We start from the raw sequence: 20,136 nt of genomic DNA, 5'->3' as shown, positions 1-20,136 counted from the left end.
GCACCACTGAATTTTCATGTGCTTAATTTGTGTTTATAATTCATCTCGTGCTCGGCGGTGAAGGAAAACATCGTGAGGAAACCTGCATTTGTCTAATTTCAACGAAATTCTGCCACATGTTTATTCCGCCAACTCGCATTGGAGCAGCATGGTGGAATATGCTTCTCATTCCAAACATTCTCATCAAAGGGAGAGGAGGCCTTTAGCCCAGCAGTGGGAAAATTTACAGGCTGCTAATGCTAATGCTAATGCTATTATATATCTATCACTATCTATTATAATAATTGCACTAGTTTCACCCTTTTAATTGGATCACAGCAGAGCAGAGATTGTAAATCTATCCCGCTTAAACAGCTGGGCGATTTCTAATAAAATTTATCATCAAAGTTAATTACATCGTGAAATTCAAATTGCTTATAAAAAAACTCTTTAGGTACTAACGACCTCCGTGGTCGAGTAGTGTGTACACCGGTTTTCATGGGTACGCCTCTCCGAGGTCCCGGGTACGATCCCCGATCGAGTCGATGTAGAAATGTTTGTAGTACCGTCGTCACTTCTGATATCCATAACACAAGTGCTTTAGCTACTTACATTGGGATCAGAGTAATGTATGTGATGTTGTCCAATATTTACTATTCCGGTTAACTACTTATACCCACTAAGATTTAATTTTCGCCTACCATATTTTTTCTAGTTACCTATGTGTTTTACTGATAGTTATACTATTTAATACTAAAGACCAATCTATACTTTAGCCGAGTAGGCTCTTGCAAGCACTTTGAATCGTCATTTTACGATACTTTTTTTATTTATTTTTTGCTACCGGTTCGGAATGTAGATTCTACCGAGAAGCACCTGCTACTGTAACATAAGTATCATAGGTAGTTAATTTAAATATGATTGTTAACATTTAGGTATCTCGGTGCCGTTATCCGAGTGTTTTTGAAGTAATGCATAAAAATACGTAGCTTTTAATTGGTACTAGGTATGAGTCATAATTTTAATAACGAGGTGTTATACATATATAGAAATATAAAAATGCTTATCTTTTAATCGGTCTTAAAGTCATTTTAATTATGCATAATAATTATCATTTTAATGACGTATAATTATCTAAACTGTATTTAAAGTAAAAAAAAAATTCAAGTATATTACAAGCACTCGAGATTTTAAATTTATTTGATATAAAGTTATCCACTGGTTACCGAGAAAAATCACCAAGCAAGTCCGTAGTTACTTTTCCTTGAATGGTAAACAAAGGCATGCTAATTATAATACCTCATGATTTAAGAAGATGTTCCGTGTGAAGATCCCATCAAGTCACTCCATTTCAACCCATGGGTGTCATAAGAATAGATTAAGAGATTTTCTTGTTAAGTGCATCTATAAATACTATCGAGCATTAAATCCACCACGCGTATGGTGTTGGGAAACCAACAAATAAAGCAAAAGTCCATTCAAAACATCCCTGTATTCGAAGCATTTAGTATGTTAGTAACGTGTTTGTTTATTCTCGAAATCATATAATTTGAGGTTTAGTTTATCTTGTCTGTTGATTAAATGTCACATCGAAGAAGTTGAAGATGGAAGAGGTGAAGTCCCATATAATCCATATTTCACAAATCTTTTAGCTTTTACCTAGTATAGTCCTCAAATACCGACAACCTGCAAGCCACTCAGTATTGCAAATTTCCTCCTTTGAGCTGGATGCGAGTTGCCGAAGAAAGACCACAGTGGCGTGCATTTGGAGAGGCCTATGTCCAGCAGTGGACGAATGCGGGCTGATGATGATGATGATGACGATGACGATGACGATGACGATGACGATGACGATGACGATGACGATGACGATGACGATGACGATGACGATGACGATGACGATGACGATGACGATGACGATGACGATGACGATGACGATGACGATGACGATGACGATGACGATGATGATGATAATGATGATGATGAGCCTCCTGCTCGTTTGCCAACTATTCCATAAAAAAATGCGGGTTTATATTGCAAAACAAAAACAAAGATCATTACTAATTTTAATATCTGTTTAAAGACTTTGCAAATTGGAAAATGTACTGTATATGTTAAATAAAATTTAAATCATGATATAATATTCCAATAAGATATTGTATGTGTATTGGAATGTTACTAAAGTAAAAATATACGAGAAGCGAAACTTGTAAGTGATGTTCTTAATACGACGCCTTGGAACATTCTACGTGTTTTTAACATGCCTTTATTTAACTTCACCTGCTGGTATGTATCGATCAATTCTTGCAAATGTATTTAAAACCAATTTCACTCAACTGGCTACGCTGAAAGCACGTCCTTTTTGAGTTGGACGAGAATATAATCTGGTATACTAAATATATAGCATCGTTCAATTTTCAAATAAAAGTATGTTTTAAAAAAGATTTTTATTCTATTAATTATAATTTCAAAGCGAAGTGAAATTTATTTAGTGGTAGAATTTATTTTAATAATAGTATTAAAACGATAATATATTTTATGTAGAATAGAATAAAATGAAATCTTTATTGCACACCAGAATGACTAGCCTCCATATCATGTCAAGGTTGTGCTATGCCTCCAATAATATATAGTATAGGAAAATATATATGTTCTACTTGCTTTGTTTCGATTTCAAGTTGACAATTTCTATACTTGCAAAGAAGTTATACAACATTGTCATTTTCGTAGACAAAATATGTATTTTACAGAAAGTTTTATCGTCAACGTACACACACAAAGTTGTCTATTTTTTTTTTCGTCGACAAAAATTTTTGTCTATAAATATTTGTTTGGTGACAATAATGATTTCTTAAAATAATATCAAAATTAACGTGTCGGATTGATATTTTGTATCACATTGATTGACCCAAAATATTTATGACTAGCTGGTGCCCGCAACTCCGTTCGCGTGATTTGTAATATCTGTGTATCTTTGAGTCTGTCGTGTCATTGTAGTTGCCAATAAGTATTTGTCTAACTGCGTAAAGTATATTATTTATGCTAATTTTATTTTTATCGTGTCAATAATGTCGGCTTTATTACAAAATGCACTCGATCGATAGCTATCACCGATCTTATCTTATGTCGTAAAGTAGATGAAACTCCACCACGTCATATTGTATGCTTAATCGCTTAACGAGGAACTGGTTGAAAAGCCTTGGATGTATCGATCGCGGTATAAATAGATTAAAAAATATATATGTTTTTCTTTGTCATCGATGTTGGAGTAACCAAGCCATTTGATACATCAATTCTCTAATGATACGATGAAAATCATGAAGAAAATTAGTTATTACATTTTTTATTTTATTAGGATTCTGGTTTGGGAAACAGGCCACTTGACTGTAAGCGATCTCCAACTCCCAAAAGACATTTATTATTAGCACGTGCAATGCAGCATCATCCCTTACGACGTCAATACGTCTCGGGGATGATTTATTTTATGTCATATTTGTATAGTATATTCCAATTGAAGAAGGAATAAAGGTAAACAACCTTTGATTTACGTACGCCACGCGATATGCTAATACCTCAGCTATAATGTGCACTATTAACATTTCTTGAATATTCCACTAAATTACTTATATCCACTTTAATTTTACCTCCAAGCGATTTCGTCGACGTTCAATAAGGATTTTTTTCGCAAATCCATAATTATACGCTCTCGACCGTATATGCCGTGTCTAATCAATGCCAAATGTTATTATTTGGCTTTTCTCCTCTTATGGTTGGAATAACCATAGGTGGCGCTATAAGAAATATCAATCATTCCTTACCATTACTACTAGAATTTTCTTGATTTCTTGAATTTCTACTGGAATCGGTTACCGCGAAGCGGTTCTTTATTGGTCGTAATACTGGCAAATATATCTCACGTGTTCTTACTTCCTTAAAATATTTCCAACGTGTTCATGTCAGCAAATCTCGATTTCTGTTAGTGTTTACGTAATAAGACGTTAATATTATTTCGTTAACGTCAGCATCCGCAGCGATTAGTTTATTTGAATACATAGTCTCGTTTTAATATTTTATTTTGCGTATTCTATTATTATATTGTTTCTCAGGTGGCTGAGCGTTTGCAAGTGGATGTACGACGTGGCTTATCATGGCGGGAAGCGAACGATCGTATGAATTTCGTCGGGCCCAACGAGTTCCAAGTGAAGGAACAGGAGCCGCTGTGGAAGAAGTACATCGAGCAATTTCAAAATCCACTTATTCTGCTATTGCTTGGTAGGTATAGTAATTTTAAGTTCGCGGTTAATCTTTACTAATATTATAATTGCGAAAATAACTCTGTCTCTTTCACGGCCACACCACTGAACCGAATTTGATGAAATTTGCTATGAAAGCAAGCTTGAAATCTAAGGAGAGACATAGAGTTTTTTTAGGCGTGACACTTGACGACCAATCCCTAAAACAGGAGCGAAGCCGCGTGCGACAACTAGTTGCTTATATTTTTTGAGAGATATTACTTTTGTAAACGTAACTCTTTTGTCTTAACGTCTTAAAAATATTAATCTTTATTGAATATCGTTATACTGAATCAAGATATGATTTGGTAAGAGGTAAATGGCTGATGATATGTTTTAGACCAGATTATTTTTACATGTATATTTCTATCGATAAGACTGAAATTATCAATGGTATAATATTTAATTAAATGTTAAATATAGTAAGTATATTTTAATAATATTATATAAGCAAGTTGTTGCCAAAGTAGGTACATGAACAAAAATAAAATATTCATATTTCAGAAAACCGTAAATTCCAAGTTATGCCAATTTGTTCGCTACCTGAAGTTTGATAAGAATTTATATATAACATCTGATCAGTGATTTAAATACAGATTACGATGATTGGTCGAATAAGAAACAAATGAAAGTAGATGTAGACAGATTGGTTACTATAAATAACACGTTGTGTAACAGAGTAACACATAAACCAATAATTTGATATTAATAAAAAAAAAATAGAAAAAAAAAATTTAATAGTACAAAATAAATTCCAAATAACGTTGGGCCTAAATTGTTGTACAAAATCGTTTGACGTTTTAAAACGTTGACCAATAAGCAAATATTGTTGGCCCCCAACATTGTAAATAATACTTAATTGCCAACGCTCGTTTTCAGCGAGCGCCTTGAAAAAAGAGCAAATCTGCGAACACCTGTAATACCTACTTATTACTACGCAGTTAGTATAGTGCGTACTTATTTTATACCATTTATAAATTGAATTATGGAAAACATATATGTATATATCGAACTGATTGTCAACCCCGGTTCGCATTTAGGGGTTCTGAGTCAGGTGTTGGGTATAAAAAGTAGGCTGTAAATTTCACATAGACACACACACACACAGACAGACAGTTCACATTTAAGATATTACTATATATTGATAACATTAAAGCCCAACAACATACAATATTAACAGCCTGTAAATTGCCCACTGCTGGGCTAAGGCCTCTTCTTCTTTTGAGGAGAAGGTTTGGAGTATATTCCTACCATAATGCTCCAATGCGGGTTGGTGGGTACACTTGTGGCAAAATTTCGTTGAAATTAGACACATGCAGGTTACCTCACGATGTTTTCCTTCACCGCCGAGCACGAGATGAATTATAAACACAAATTAAGCACATGAAAATTCAGTAGTCCTTGCCTGGGTTTGAACCTGCAATAATCGGTTAAGATTCACGCGTTCTAACGACGGCCATCTCGGCTCTTAAAGCCCGTGAAAGTATATTAAATAAAAAAAAAATAATCGATTGTTCTACGGAGGACAAAAACGTACTGAACTGTTTTGTCTGTCCTATTAATATATAGTTTAATGTGCAGTTAATTTTCGTTGTTCTCGTAAAGGAAAGCACACACACACAGACACACACATGTATTTTAAATAATTTATAAGACAAAACATTACGAAACGTAAAAATAGGTACATCGAATGCTGACAATTGAGCACTTGGTTGTCCACACTTAAGGGTCGTCCACACAAACGTAAAAAAAATATATTAAATACGTTATCAAACTCGCTACCTTATTATTGGTGCAACATTGTATTAAAAAAGCTAACTACTAAACTCTTGTTTTAATTTTTTTTTTCTTTTTTAAATGTCATGTTTTATATTGCTCGATGTGATAACTTTAAGTAGAAAGTAAAAGAAGTACATTTAAAGAACCCAAACTACCAGGAAAAGCGTACCAAAGAAAGACTTATATAAGTGTTACAAATCCTTGCAGCGCTTTAAGAATGTAATTGCAGTGCTTAAAAAATACCCAATGACAAACTTAAGTAAATGAGATTAACGAGCAAAACGGATAGTAATAAAATAAAATAATTTAAATTATGTTGGAGCATTTGTTGTTCTGAATTGTAACGAAAGATAGTTAATGCATTTGGCGTGTCTCCAAATAAGATCGGAGTCATGCGTCGAATGTGATAAGAATTTTTCGAGCATTTAATTTCACGCCGAATAGAACGCACAACGCATTATTCATCACTGTGAACGCAGCTTAAGATCTAAGATAGGTATGCCTCGAAACCTGTTTAGTGCGAAGTTTTTTATGTCAAGATACGGTCCAGCAACTGTTACTTGACGCCAATGTGTTTTATGTTCGCCAATTCTCTGAAATAATAAAAAAAGTCGAAGTGCAAATACATAAGCATGTACTGGGAGTCGTGTGAACGTATTTCTTTTAAACTTTCGTTGAAAATGAACGGACCTTTATATATATACTCTTTCCCATGAAATTCAAGACTGGACCGTTTTATATTGGGAACGGATTAATTTTCTCTGGCTAAATTTTTTTCCGGTATATAGAAATTGCAGGTACTACGAAAGGACACCTCTTTTTGTTAACGACTTAAAAAAAGACGTCAAAAGTTTTGTCACTTGTCACTTTTATTATTGATTATTGACTTATTACACTTTACTATCGGGAATATGTGTTTTACTTCAATATTCCCTCTATCTTACTTTTGTGTTATAATCTGAGTATAGCAAAACGAATTAATAAAGTTTACTTGTTATACATACATACATATACGCACACACATATTTGCCTTATAAGCACCAAAAATGTGTGTGCGTAAATTGAACTCATTTGGCGTCCTTCGGTTCAATCGAAATATTTGATGATTTGATAGTTTTTTACAACAAATAGATATTGATGATAATAAAGAATAGTGTACCACAATCAGGGGAGGTTACTTCGGTTTTATATAAGCGAAACTATGTACAAACGTTCACAAGAGTAAAGTTGCTTTACACGACTTTAGCCCGGAGCGAGTTTTCCGTCTCCAAATTTAAAAGAATGTTAAGGAGGAAATAAATTGAGTCGACAGTGAACTCAATAGAGCTTCTTTGTTCGACCCCTTATTGAGGGCAAAGGCAAAGTTCTCGAAGTATTTTTGTCTTTGTCTACTAAATGTATTGAAGTTGGGATACAGTGTATAACAAGTTAATTAATTTACATAACGTATAATTCTATAAATTGTTTGTTTCAAAATTCAAAAAATGATATCGTTTTCATTTTCATCAAAATCGGATTCGTATCTCATTTGAAAATATTAAGTCCGAACTCACTTAAAAAATCACCTATATCTTTATAATTACCGATAATATTGACAATACACGTCATGTAATAATGCTTTTTTATCTGTGGACAATATTCATTTGTTAAAAGCGTAGTCAATTAATATAATGCATTTGCATTATTAAAGCTCTCATATATACATACATGCTCTTTGTATCTAGCATGTAACTATCTAATTTGAGAAATTAATCTGAATTATATATTACTTTTATTTAATAAATTAAGTACGGCTTTGTACTAATATACCAGTAGGTACCGCACATTTATCAGATTCTATCACCAAACGAGAATACTTTGCTAATGTATCGCTGTGTTTCGGTTTTAAGGATGAGGATATGATGACAGCACAAGGGATGAAATATCGAACACTGCTTTTTTTTTTTTTAGTAAATTAAAAAAGGTTTTTCAAGTTATTTCAAATAGATTTAATAATTTCTTTCAATAATAGTTTTTTTATAGGATTTTTTTTTCTTAAATATCTTCATTTCAGCAGACTACTAATGTATGTTCATCTGTTTTTGTTCCTAACTAACTATCATAATTTGAGTAATGAGGTGTCATTAGAAGCTTCTAGATCAATAGATCTATTCTATCATTAGATCGTCCGTCTCTTTCAATGGTTGGTGTCGTATGAGCATTATTTGTCCTAACTTTGATCAGTACAAAGAAACTATCGGGTGTTTCGTTTGCATAACTTTAGTAGACAGTATGTTTGTTTATTATTGTTTTATACATAAATTTTACGGTCTCTACTCAATCGCATATTCTCCAATACCTAATAATTATACATATATATTTATACGTAAATAAATATTGTTTTTAATGGAATTTCTATAAATATATAGTTTTAAATTATATCAGCGTTTTAAATGTGCCGTGACATCGACGTGGTGAAGTAATTTCCAATATCGATTGACTGTATCAAGGGCATGTTCAATGTGTGGACAAGATGTCTCCTGATGTATTACGTTGCAGCCAACTGGTTAAATTAGGCATTCAATGAAACGACAAGCCCATTTTTTTAAACGGCACCTTTGTTTTCTTCGGAATTGGGTGAAAATAATGACTCTTTTTAACACTATGATGTATTGTCTAACCCCTAGTGTTTTATTAGAAATTGGCGATAAACATCCTTATTTTCAGTAGTGATTAGGAATAATCTATGAGTGGAAGATGAATTAGATTATGTCATTGAGACCGCTAGTTTAACGGTCTCGTTTAGTAAAGTGGCTACATTTAATGACTAATGTAACCAGTTGCCTGCGAAATATACATAACGAGTACATATGTAGTAATTACGGGTTTTACTTATTTGATACTCACACATTATTTCCGGAAGTAATAGAGTTATTGAGGAATTATCAAAATGTCGAAATCACAGTCGAGTTGATAGAATATTAAGTTAAACTTAACTGAAAATCATCTGATCAAAGCCGGGGAAGAACCGCGGAGATATCTCGTGCGAAATTTCCTTAGAGATAACACCGCAAAGCAAATTACGTGTATGATTATTCCTTAAACAATATTTCTTGTATCTTATTTTTTGTTCCTTATAAAGAATCATCAAAATATATGACTTACTGTACTAGTAATAGTAGGTGTACATTAAGGCAATTTAGTAGCTGAATGTGACCTTGAGATATCTGAATGTAATAGCCGTGAGTATACCGTAGTATGTGCGCCGTAATGCAGGCCAATTAAGACCATATTTACATTATATTACTGGATCTTCAAAAAGTTTTTTACGTGTTTTTCGAGGAGTTTTTATCATAAAAATATAATTCAAGTTTTGTTGTTTATCGTAAAGCTGCGTCTTTACAAAATAACGTTTGAATAATTTTGTCAAAATGCGTTCGTAAAAAAATGTTTGTTTTATTTACTAGACTCCACAACCAAAATTGATAGGTAGTTTATTTTTTAAATCCGTGGCGTGGCTTAAATGGCAAATATTACTAATAATCACTTTTAGTAATAGAAATATATTATGGCTTTAGCGTATAGCTGTTAAGCGTTGGTTAATTTTATTTTATTTTCAATTTATTTAGTTAAATAGCTTTGACATTTAAGGCCACATTTTTTGTGCTTAGACTAGTCGTGTACCTAATGAGATAACTCATCGTAAAGTTGTAACGTAGGTCATTTATTTTTAAACAGAAGCTTAAATAGTAGCTTAAACACCGATTTCTCTATTTCTAACCTTAAAGTTTTCTTTTACTTTTACAGAAGCCTAAATAAAAATTCCCTTATTTCAAACATTGATGAATAACAAACTTCGATAGGAACTTTCATTCTCAATTTTTCCTCTTAAGTGATGAATTCTCAGAAAAGCTTTAATAGATAAATTTTCCTCATAAATAGAAACTGAAATACCGAAATCCATGTTTCTAAATGAAAATGATATTCCATGCAAACTTTCTTCCTTGGTTTCGTTCTTTTAGGGTGTGAATTTTCAAAAAATATTATTCATCCTTTACATTAAACTATTTTAACTAACTGTTCAACAAAAGCCTAAACACCGATTTCCATAATTCTAAAATCAGAAATGCCAAATTTCCATTCAAACTTCCGCCCATTTATGTGATGATTCTTGAAAAAATCTCTCCTAGTGACCTACTTTCTGTGCAAAATTTCATTTTTTAAGCATTATCCCTAGTTATTACGTTGCCCCAAATAAACCTTCTTCCATTCTTATAAAATGTAACATTCGGCGACTTCCTGAAAAATTTAAAGCACTCAAACTGTTCACGAACTTAACGTCATAATGTATTTTTAATAATAGGTATGCAATTTCTAAAAGTTTCATAGACTACCTAAAAAAATACTGACGATCGAAAGCCGTTAGCAACATTGAATGACATCTAATTTTGTTCGGTATATAAAAACTTTAATTGTAAAGTTATCTAATCTTATTAATTCACCTTGTTTTACTTTTTCGTTTAATAAAATGACGTATTAGATAATAGTTTAACCGAAACGCTTACGTTATCTTTCGAAATTGATATTTCGTTCATGTTGATAATTTACTAAGTGATTCTGTATGTTTTGATTTTGATTTTATCAACGATAAATTGAACGATATGCTAATTTTAATTGTTAACATTATATTAATATGATATGCTTTGTAGGTATGTCTGGGTAGGTACCACCCACCCATTCTACCGCCAAACAGCAGTACTCAGTATTGTTGTGTTCCGGTTTGAATAGTGAGTGAGCCAGTGTAACTACAGGCACAAAGGACATAACATCTTAGTTCCCAAGGTTGGTGGCGCATAGGCGATGTAAGGAATGGTTAATATTTCTTATAGCGCCTTTGTCTATGGGCGGTGGTGACCACTTACCATCAGGTGACCCATATCCTCGTCCCCCAAACTATGCCATACAAAAGCCCGCTTGGGTAGGAACCGACCGCTCATCATATAATCTACCACTAAATATTATTACTACTTGGTATTTTTGTGTTCAGGTTTGAATAGTGAGAGAGCCAGTGTAACTACAGGCACAAGGAACATAACGTCTTAGTTCCCCAAGTTATTGGTTATTTAAGAAATAATTAAAATTTTACACAGCGCTGATGTCTAAAGACTGTCGTGGTCACTTACCAACAGCCACCTGTTGACCGTTCGCCTATCGATATCTTTTGGCGTATTTTTCGCAATTTTCCAACATGCAAAAACTAATCCGTAATATTAAACATTAGTGTAAATTTAGTTTATAGTTTCAGTTCGGATATAATTATGTGCGGTACATTATCACAGCACAGCTGAATTGATCGGTTGATGAATGCTCCCATCCCATTGGTAGAAATAATACGGGGTATAATCCTTGTTTTACCCGTACGATGAGTGACGGGCAACTATTAACGATCTATCTTTATAAACCAACAGGAGTAGTCTCCTTAAAAAATCTATAGTCTGTAGATTTAAAAAAGGAATAAAAAAGATACATTTGAAAGTCCTATTTATATATGCAGTTAAGTGTACAACGCTTGTCTTGTTATTATAATAGTATCCCAGTAATTGTGTGCGTTTAACAAACGACACATTCATTAATTCATTGTGTCCAATCAATGATGACCATTACAATATCTTTGCTTTACAACACATGCATAAACATTTTTTCTTTATTATTATAAATTCGTAGTTATTACTTTTCATTAACAGACCTCAAATCACATTCATAATAATAGTTTATTCAGTCTATGAACGTATCGTAAGGTCAGGCCTTTATATGTCCCACTGATGGGCTGAATGCCTTCTCTTCTCTTTAAGAAAATGTTAAGGGCTTATTCTTTAACTCTGCTTCAATGCTGTTTGGTAGGTGTTTGCTTTCACCCGCGAGCACAAGATGATTTATAAACAAATAAGGCATATGACCATAGTGCTTACATGGATTTGAACTATCAATCCTTGCTCTAATAATTGTACCAACTCGGATATTTTATATAATCAAAGTAAAAATACTAATATTAGAAAAATAACTCTGCAAAGGGATTTTTATAATCCGTATAAATCATTTACAGCATAAAAATAAGTAATTGCCGATATTTACGAGAGATTGGAAATAATCTGATAACATGGTTTGATAAGAAAATCTAACTTGTTTCTCGACGAATCTAAAATCACTTCTAGTTTAAAAACAAATCGTGTTAATACCATGCTTGAAACACACACGATAGCAGTAATAAAAACAAAATGTACATATGTACATTTGGTAATATATAGCGTAAGAACTTTGGCCGTGACCTTGGAATGTCACTAATGATCTGTAGAAATGAGGAACTATTTGCGAAATCGGTTTTTTCATTTTATGTATAACGTAATTAATATAAACATTCTTCAACATTAAAGACTTTTATATCTTAGGTGATGAATTTCCAGAAACGCCGTAACAGATATAATTTATTCCTGAAGCCAAATCAAATCAAATCAAATGTATTTTATTCAAGTAAACTTTATATTGTATAATAAAGCATTTTTGAATCGTCAATATTTAAACAGTAGAGTTTGTCGTTTCGGAAACCAGACTCCAACGAGAAGAAACGGCAAGAAACTCGCGTGACTGCTCTTTTCAAAAAAACTAATTTACATTGTTGTTATTCACAATTATTGTTCAATCAGTCCTGTTATGGAACGTACCCGAGCCTAAATCCAAGTGTATTTTTCAAAAAAGTATTCTTAAAAGATTAAGAATTTTTGATTAATTTAATATTTTTTCAAATTTGTTATATGCGTATACCATTATAGTTCAACGGGGTACGAATCTGTATGATTATTGTCTCACCTAATATTATATGTATATTATATACAGATATATAATACCTATGTTAACCATATTTCTCAATAGTCGCGTAAAAATCAAGTGCTTGTCAACAGGTTCCGCAGTCGTGAGTATCTGTATGCGACAGTTCGACGACGCGATCTCAATAACCGTGGCCATCATGATTGTGGTGACAGTCGCCTTTGTGCAAGAATATCGTTCGGAGAAATCGCTCGAAGAGCTGAATAAACTGGTACCACCATCATGCAACTGGTAAGATAATTGTAAAATTACTATTTTAGACGTAATCTCGGTAACTAGTTTTGTATTTTATATGGTTTACAAAAATCTTTATTTAATTTTAAGAGATCTTTCCAAAAGTTATAAACCCTTCTATAAGTTATAAGTGTACAGTAATAATAAGTACTAAATGCATATGTATGTTTATACGGTACATATACCAAAATAACATTTTTTACAATTTTTGTCTGACTGTCTGTTTGTTCTGACTTATCACTGGAACGGCTGGACCGATTTTGACGGGACTTTCACTGGCAGATAGCTGTTGTAATAAGAATAACTCCGATACGTTCTACATATACTTTAACATTTTCAGTCTTCGAGAAGGCAGCGTTGAACATTTCCTCGCTCGAAACCTCGTGCCTGGCGACATAATACACCTGAATGTAGGCGATAGGGTGCCCGCCGATTTGAGACTTTACGAATCTACAGATCTCGCGATAGATGAGTCCTCCTTCACGGGGGAAACAGAACCGGCTATTAAGAGCGTGTTGCCCAACAAAGCGACCGCGGGCAGAGTCAATAAGGACAATGTCGCGTTTATGGGTACTCTAGTCAGGTGTGGAAATGCAAAGGTAAATTTGTATTAAGATTTTTTAGTATTTCGGAATAACTCTATCATAATATCAAGTTGTAAAAATCTTTAGTGTTGTTTTACAATTAAAATTCAACCCATCTACAGGGTATAGTGGTGAGCACCGGTGAGCGTTCAGAATTCGGTGACATGTTCCGAATGATGCAAGCTGAAGAGTCGCCCAAGACCCCTCTACAGCGATCCATGGATACACTCGGGACTCAACTCTCTATGTACTCGTTCTGCATAATCGGTTTCATAATGGTAGCTGGCTGGCTGCAAGGGAAGGCGATCCAGGAGATGTTCACCATCGGCGTGAGTTTGGCTGTCGCTGCGATACCAGAAGGTGAGTGAGAAGTAGATCACGAACTTTATACGTTTATTATTGTTGAATTTTTGACATTGACAACCTTAAATCCATACTGGGCGCCAATTCTTGGAACAAATTATCTCTTAATCGCTATCGAATAAGTAATCGTTGTCGTTCAGACGTTATCGAATTCTACTTTAAATCAAAATCAAAATATTCTTTACTCAAGAAGGCTCATAAGTACTTTTGATTCGTCATTATACAGTATTGAATTAAATATTAAGCTACCCCCGGTTTGTAAAGTATATACTTTTCTTTCCACCAGTCCAATTACAGAGTATGAAAATAAGGTACAATTAAATTTATATATATGTAGGTATATCCTGCTTCATCAACTGAATCAACAAACACCAAGTCCACGATTTTTTATCGTTAATTTATTCTTGTATTGACTAATATGCGTTATTTATCAATTTTTTTTTTGACTTGAGCTTAATTTTGTACTGACGATCCACGTTCGTCCAAATTAGATCATCTTATTGTAACTGATATAAATAAGTAGGAATCGGTCTTCACGATTAAGCTGAGGTTAATTTTTGTGAGGAATATCGGAATAGAATCTAAATGTCAATGTCAATCTAATTTGTTAGTAGAATTGTCCTCCGGTTCATAAAAGTAAATTTTTTGCCAATGCTGTTCATCTTCACGTTAAAGTATATCACATTAAAGACATAAATTGTTGTCTCTTCGTTATATAAATTACCGTAAGATAGCTTATAGATACAAATTCAGCAAATGAAAAGTTCCTTGTTACGCGTCCGGATTAGTACTCCGACCTTTTGTATTGTATTGAGATCCATGTAATATCTTATATATGTATATTCAAAACGATTAATTATTTAACTTTATTAGTGTTTTAGTAATAATTAATCACTACATTTAGTTACATAAAAAATAATTGCTGCAAGTCTTGAAGCTACAAGTTGATTGAGTTCATATTTCTTGGTGTTACGCCTATCCAGTGTTGTTTGATGGTCGTTTATCTCTCTATATTTATAATTTCGTGCAGGTCTACGATAAACCCGAAAGATCCACAATTATAGATAGTTAAAAAATAATTATAGTTAGTCTACAATATATAACCGCAAATAATCGTATAGTCGAGATATTTCGATATTTAATCCATTAAATTTAATTACTTGAGAGTTCAACGGGCGGCCATGTTTGACATTTACGGGTGCGTTCAGAAAGCTGTGCAAATAACGATTATTGTTAGTTTTTACCACCTACGTAGAAAATAAATATAATTTATATTCACAACTTTTATAAAAAATATATATGAAAAGTAAATGATAAACAGCATTTAGCTTTATTTATTTCTCCCGATCGAAGTCGGGTTTTCATTAATAGTTCAGTTTAGATTAATATGGTCTAGTAACACTTAATGCTCCAGGTATCCTCTGCCTATTCTCCGTCTATTATATGTGCTTACTAATTAATACAATAAATGGAACTAATTATGACATTATTTATTTGTTATGTACCTGCTTTTTGTTTCTTTTATATTTTACTTTGTTATTATTGTATAGAGAGCCAAGATGGCCCAGTGGTTAGAACGCGTGCATCTTAACCGATGATATCGGGTTCAAGCCCAGGCAGGCACCACTGAATTTTCATGTGCTTAATTTGTGTTTATAATTCATCTCGTCCTCGGCGGTGAAGGAAAACATCGTGAGGAAACCTGCATGTGTCTAATTTCAACGAAATTCTGCCACATGTGTATTCCACCAACCCGCATTGGAGCAGCGTGGTGGAATATGCTCCAAACCTTTTCCTCAAAAGGAGATGAGGCCTTTAGCCCAGCAGTGGGAAATTTACAGGCTGCTAATGCTAATGCTAAAATTATTGTATAGCTAAAATTATTGTTTAGTCTATAAGTATTGACAACGAATACCGATGTACGGATAAATCCATTAGGGTTTTTGTTACATCGTTCTTAATACAGTACAATATAAATAAAATGTATATTCACTTAAAATAAATAAATTCGGCTATGGAAGATAGTTTAAAATAACGTTTATATTCTCGCAGGCCTACCGATCGTTGTAACGGTGACGTTAGCGTTGGGCGTGATGCGAATGGCGAAGAGAAATGCCATAGTTAAGAAGTTACCCACTGTTGAGACGCTCGGCTGCGTCAACGTTATATGCAGTGATAAAACTGGTAAGTTCTTTAATATCATTTTTGTCACAGCAATGACGTCAGAATATGTGACGTAAGTTGCACGTTACAAATCGATCATAATACCTATATTATTAACTTATTGTGATTATTTTGCTTACAAATTATCCCTAAGATACAATAATAAATAATATCATATTAATATAATACTTTGTGAAAATTATAATAATAAAATGTTGCTTGAATTGTTTTTTTTTTTTTAGAAATAAATATTTACGATAAACGAAATATAAAATACAGTCAACCTTTAGAATGATTATATATACATATATATTGTTTAACTTTAGGCACTTTAACAAAGAACGAAATGACGGTGACAACACTATCGACATCGGGCGGACATATCGCGGAGGTGACGGGGGCGGGGTACAGCGCTAGAGGGGAGATACAGCTCAGAGCTTACAAGGGCAGGGACCTCGACGTGGCTAGGATGGGGGTCACCAGCATGCTTGAGGTGAGTAATTGTATGAGTGGCTGTTGATCGTAAACGACATTATTTATTTTGTTTGTATTGCATAGTATTGGAACTATCTCAAGCCTATAAGATTTGCTATAAGAATTACAGAGATGTTATTAGGGCGATGGAATGATCTGGAATGGATTGGATTTCTCTGTATCTGATACAGTTAACAATTTCCATCCTATTTTGCCTAACTTTCAAACTCCCCAGGTTGGAGTTTTATGCAACAATGCGACTATTCGCGACGACGTCCTGTACGGCCAACCGACAGAGGGCGCTCTACTGGCTTGCGCCATGAAGAACAACATGCACGACTTCAGGGAACAGTACACTAGACTCAATGAAATACCTTTCAGGTGAGGTTATATTCATTTTATATATTAGTAAATGACTCTTAGTGTACCACTGCTGGGCCCAAACCTCTCCGCTTGAAGATGACGTTTGCAGCGTATTTCCGGTATTATTATGCGGGTTTGTGGGTATAGGTATATCTGGAATCAGATATACCTATATGTATCTGATTTCAGATATACGTATGTCAAAAAACCATAATTGATTTTTAACTTTGACAAGACGTGGTTTGTCATTGGTAAACTCACTACGTGTCCCTACGAACATAACTATGAATGTATTTATTATTACATATGTGTGTGAAATGTATGGAAGTGTGTTGATATAATACGTTTGATTATTTCTTTAAAAATATGCAGTTTAATTTAACCATTAGAAGACGACTTCTTTCAAGATCACTCTTCCATATCAAAAGTTAAATTTAAGTTAAGTTTTAAACCTAAAGTATTTGTAATATTTAAATAACATGGTAAAATCATAAAATTATATAATTAATATTACAGATATATTAAAGAATAAAATAAAAAATCAAAAGTAGTATTATTGAACAGTTAGTACCTTGGAAAAAGAAATCAGTTTCTTCAGCTGTTTATAGCATGATAAGCTTTCCTTATATCCCTTCCCTTCCCATACCCTGCATGCCTTAAGTACATCAATTAATGAAATTACATTTTGTTCATTAGTTCAGAGACTAAGATGATGGTAGTGAAATGTGCGCCAAAGTACCACGACGGAAGGGTAGTTGAGGAAGTGTTCGTGAAAGGTGCCATAGAGAAGTTGCTGCCGCTCTGTACCAACTACATCGACAGCGCGGGAAACTGCGTTCCCATCACCAAGGAGAAGCAGGCTGACTTCCTGAACGAGGCCTACAACATCGGGAGGATGGGTGAGATTCATTAATTCGTCAACTGGGAATCTAAATATCTATGATAATTAATATGTTTAATTTTACTGCGTGTGCTCAAACATGCGCATTCAAATGTCATGCCTTGACTATCAAATCTTCCAACAAACATGAGAAAAAAACGTCGTTAAAAAAAACTACCACAACTATAAGGAAAAAGTAAAATTTTAAAAGAAACGGAATAGTAAAAATGAGAGTGCCAACAAATAGTAACACCTTTTATTGATTTACTTTTGTTTGAGGAGCGAGGGACACAATAAAATTATATTTTTGGTTTATATTTTTAACAGTATCAACAGTGTCATGTAGCCGTTAACCTTGCTTACGTATATAACAAAAAAAGCTTTATATAAGACATACATATAACGGCCGACGGTGGTTTCGCGCTGCCCCCAGGGCTGCGCATAATCGCGCTGTGCCGCGGGCGCAGCCTGGACGCGCTGACGTACACGGGCGTGTGCGGCGTGTGCGACCCGCCGCGCGAGTCGGCGCGCGACGCCATCGCCGCGCTGCGCCGCGCGCAGGTGCACGTCAAGATGGTCACCGGCGACGCGCGCCCCACCGCGCTCGCCGTCGGTGAGTGGCGCGTCCCTATACACGGGGGAATACACGGGGGAAGCGGTTCGACTGAGCGGCGGCAAACTTTACTTTGACGGGGAAAACATTCATAATACCGAAAACAATTATTATTTTCAATAATAGAGTAAATAGACATTTAAATTACATGTTTCAGCTCAAATGGTTGGACTCGACGTGTTGCACTCACAATCTCTCTCCGGGGACCAGATGGACAGCATGTCTGACGACGAACTGGACGCTATCATTGATTCGGTTGGTAATTTTGACAAAGAAATTTAATTTTATTCATTTCAAGTGACCTAGGACTCATAGAAATAAGATAAAATGTCACCAAAAGGAATTGTCTTAAAAAAAATCTTTTATATTTTATTTGTACTGATCGGTAACTCGTGCCGGAATGAATCGTTATTATTGTCGTCCTCAGTCATTTTATTAGTTTAATTGTAAGAGAAAATTGGAATATTAGTTCTTCTTAACACCATTTTTGTCTTTATTTTTTATCTAACTAATACTAAATCTAATTTATGTTTTGATTTATACACACAGGTTACAGTATTCTACAGGGTGTCGCCGAAACATAAACTGGCAATTGTCAAGTCGCTACAAAGACTTGGCAATATAGTTGGAATGACAGGTGAGTCGATGAACGTCCACTTTCTGAACCTTTTCTTCCTGAATTGTGATTGGTCTATGTCAACCGGTGATGCAATAAGCCCCCAATGAGCTTTCAGTATTTTGTTGGATTAGTAAATTTGTCTGATCAGAGTTTAAAAAACTGCAGAATATATTGAATTTTGTTTTATTAAAAGGTGACGGTGTTAACGACGGCGTGGCGTTAAAGAGAGCGGATATAGGAATCGCTATGGGTCGGAACGGTACTGACGTGTGCAAGGAAGCGGCTGACATGATCCTCGTTGACGATGACTTCGCCACCATCATGTACGTACTTAACTTGTCTTGTCTACAAAATTTCTAGGCAAGACAAATGATATAATTATTTGATTCCATCGAGATACGTGATTAAAGTGGGGCGATGAAATTTATTTAGATTCGGATAAGTGGATTCCTTGGTTCGAAATTGGTTCGAAATTCGAAAAAAAAATATATATCAGTCAATTTCAAGACCGAAGATGCTTAATCACTTGTGCCTCCATCCATCCATTCTGTGTGTAATTCAAATGCCTCCCACAGATCCGCCATCGAGGAGGGCAAGTGTATCTTCTACAACATCCGCAACTTCGTCCGCTTCCAGCTGTCGACGTCCATCGCGGCCCTGTCGCTGGTGGCGCTCGCCACGCTGCTGGGCGTGCCCAACCCGCTCAACGCCATGCAGATACTGTGGATCAATATCATCATGGATGGTCAGACCCCGGGCGATTCTTTGTTTATGTATAATTTCATTACCGATATAACCATTAAGGAGCACTACGACTGCCTCCTCGATCTAGACGTTAGATCGTAGAGATCGCAAGGTCTACTAGCTAGTGACCTGGAGTTGGAAGGTGGCAAGATTATTAATTCATGCCTAGAAAAGTACGTAAGTCGGTG

At 34.5% G+C, this 20,136-nt stretch overlaps 1 protein-coding gene across 1 annotated transcript in view; it reads left to right on the top strand.

The window, feature by feature from the left end:
• The window catches only part of LOC125069129 (calcium-transporting ATPase type 2C member 1), a 34,599-nt gene that overhangs the window by 7,834 nt on the left and 6,629 nt on the right, over window positions 1-20,136 (top strand). The window contains exons 3-15 of the mRNA XM_047678508.1: window positions 4,086-4,251; window positions 12,986-13,142; window positions 13,486-13,744; window positions 13,852-14,089; window positions 16,145-16,276; window positions 16,582-16,748; window positions 16,965-17,110; window positions 17,789-17,991; window positions 18,406-18,585; window positions 18,743-18,840; window positions 19,135-19,222; window positions 19,398-19,527; window positions 19,780-19,949. Coding sequence (XP_047534464.1) covers window positions 4,086-4,251; window positions 12,986-13,142; window positions 13,486-13,744; window positions 13,852-14,089; window positions 16,145-16,276; window positions 16,582-16,748; window positions 16,965-17,110; window positions 17,789-17,991; window positions 18,406-18,585; window positions 18,743-18,840; window positions 19,135-19,222; window positions 19,398-19,527; window positions 19,780-19,949 — 2,134 coding nt within the window. The remainder of the gene's footprint in view (window positions 1-4,085; window positions 4,252-12,985; window positions 13,143-13,485; window positions 13,745-13,851; window positions 14,090-16,144; window positions 16,277-16,581; window positions 16,749-16,964; window positions 17,111-17,788; window positions 17,992-18,405; window positions 18,586-18,742; window positions 18,841-19,134; window positions 19,223-19,397; window positions 19,528-19,779; window positions 19,950-20,136) is intronic.

This window comes from Vanessa atalanta, chromosome 15 (assembly GCF_905147765.1).
Source record: "Vanessa atalanta chromosome 15, ilVanAtal1.2, whole genome shotgun sequence".
NCBI lineage: Eukaryota > Metazoa > Arthropoda > Insecta > Lepidoptera > Nymphalidae > Vanessa > Vanessa atalanta.
Note: the sequence above shows the minus strand (reverse complement) of the source record. Positions and strands in the feature narration are given on the sequence as shown.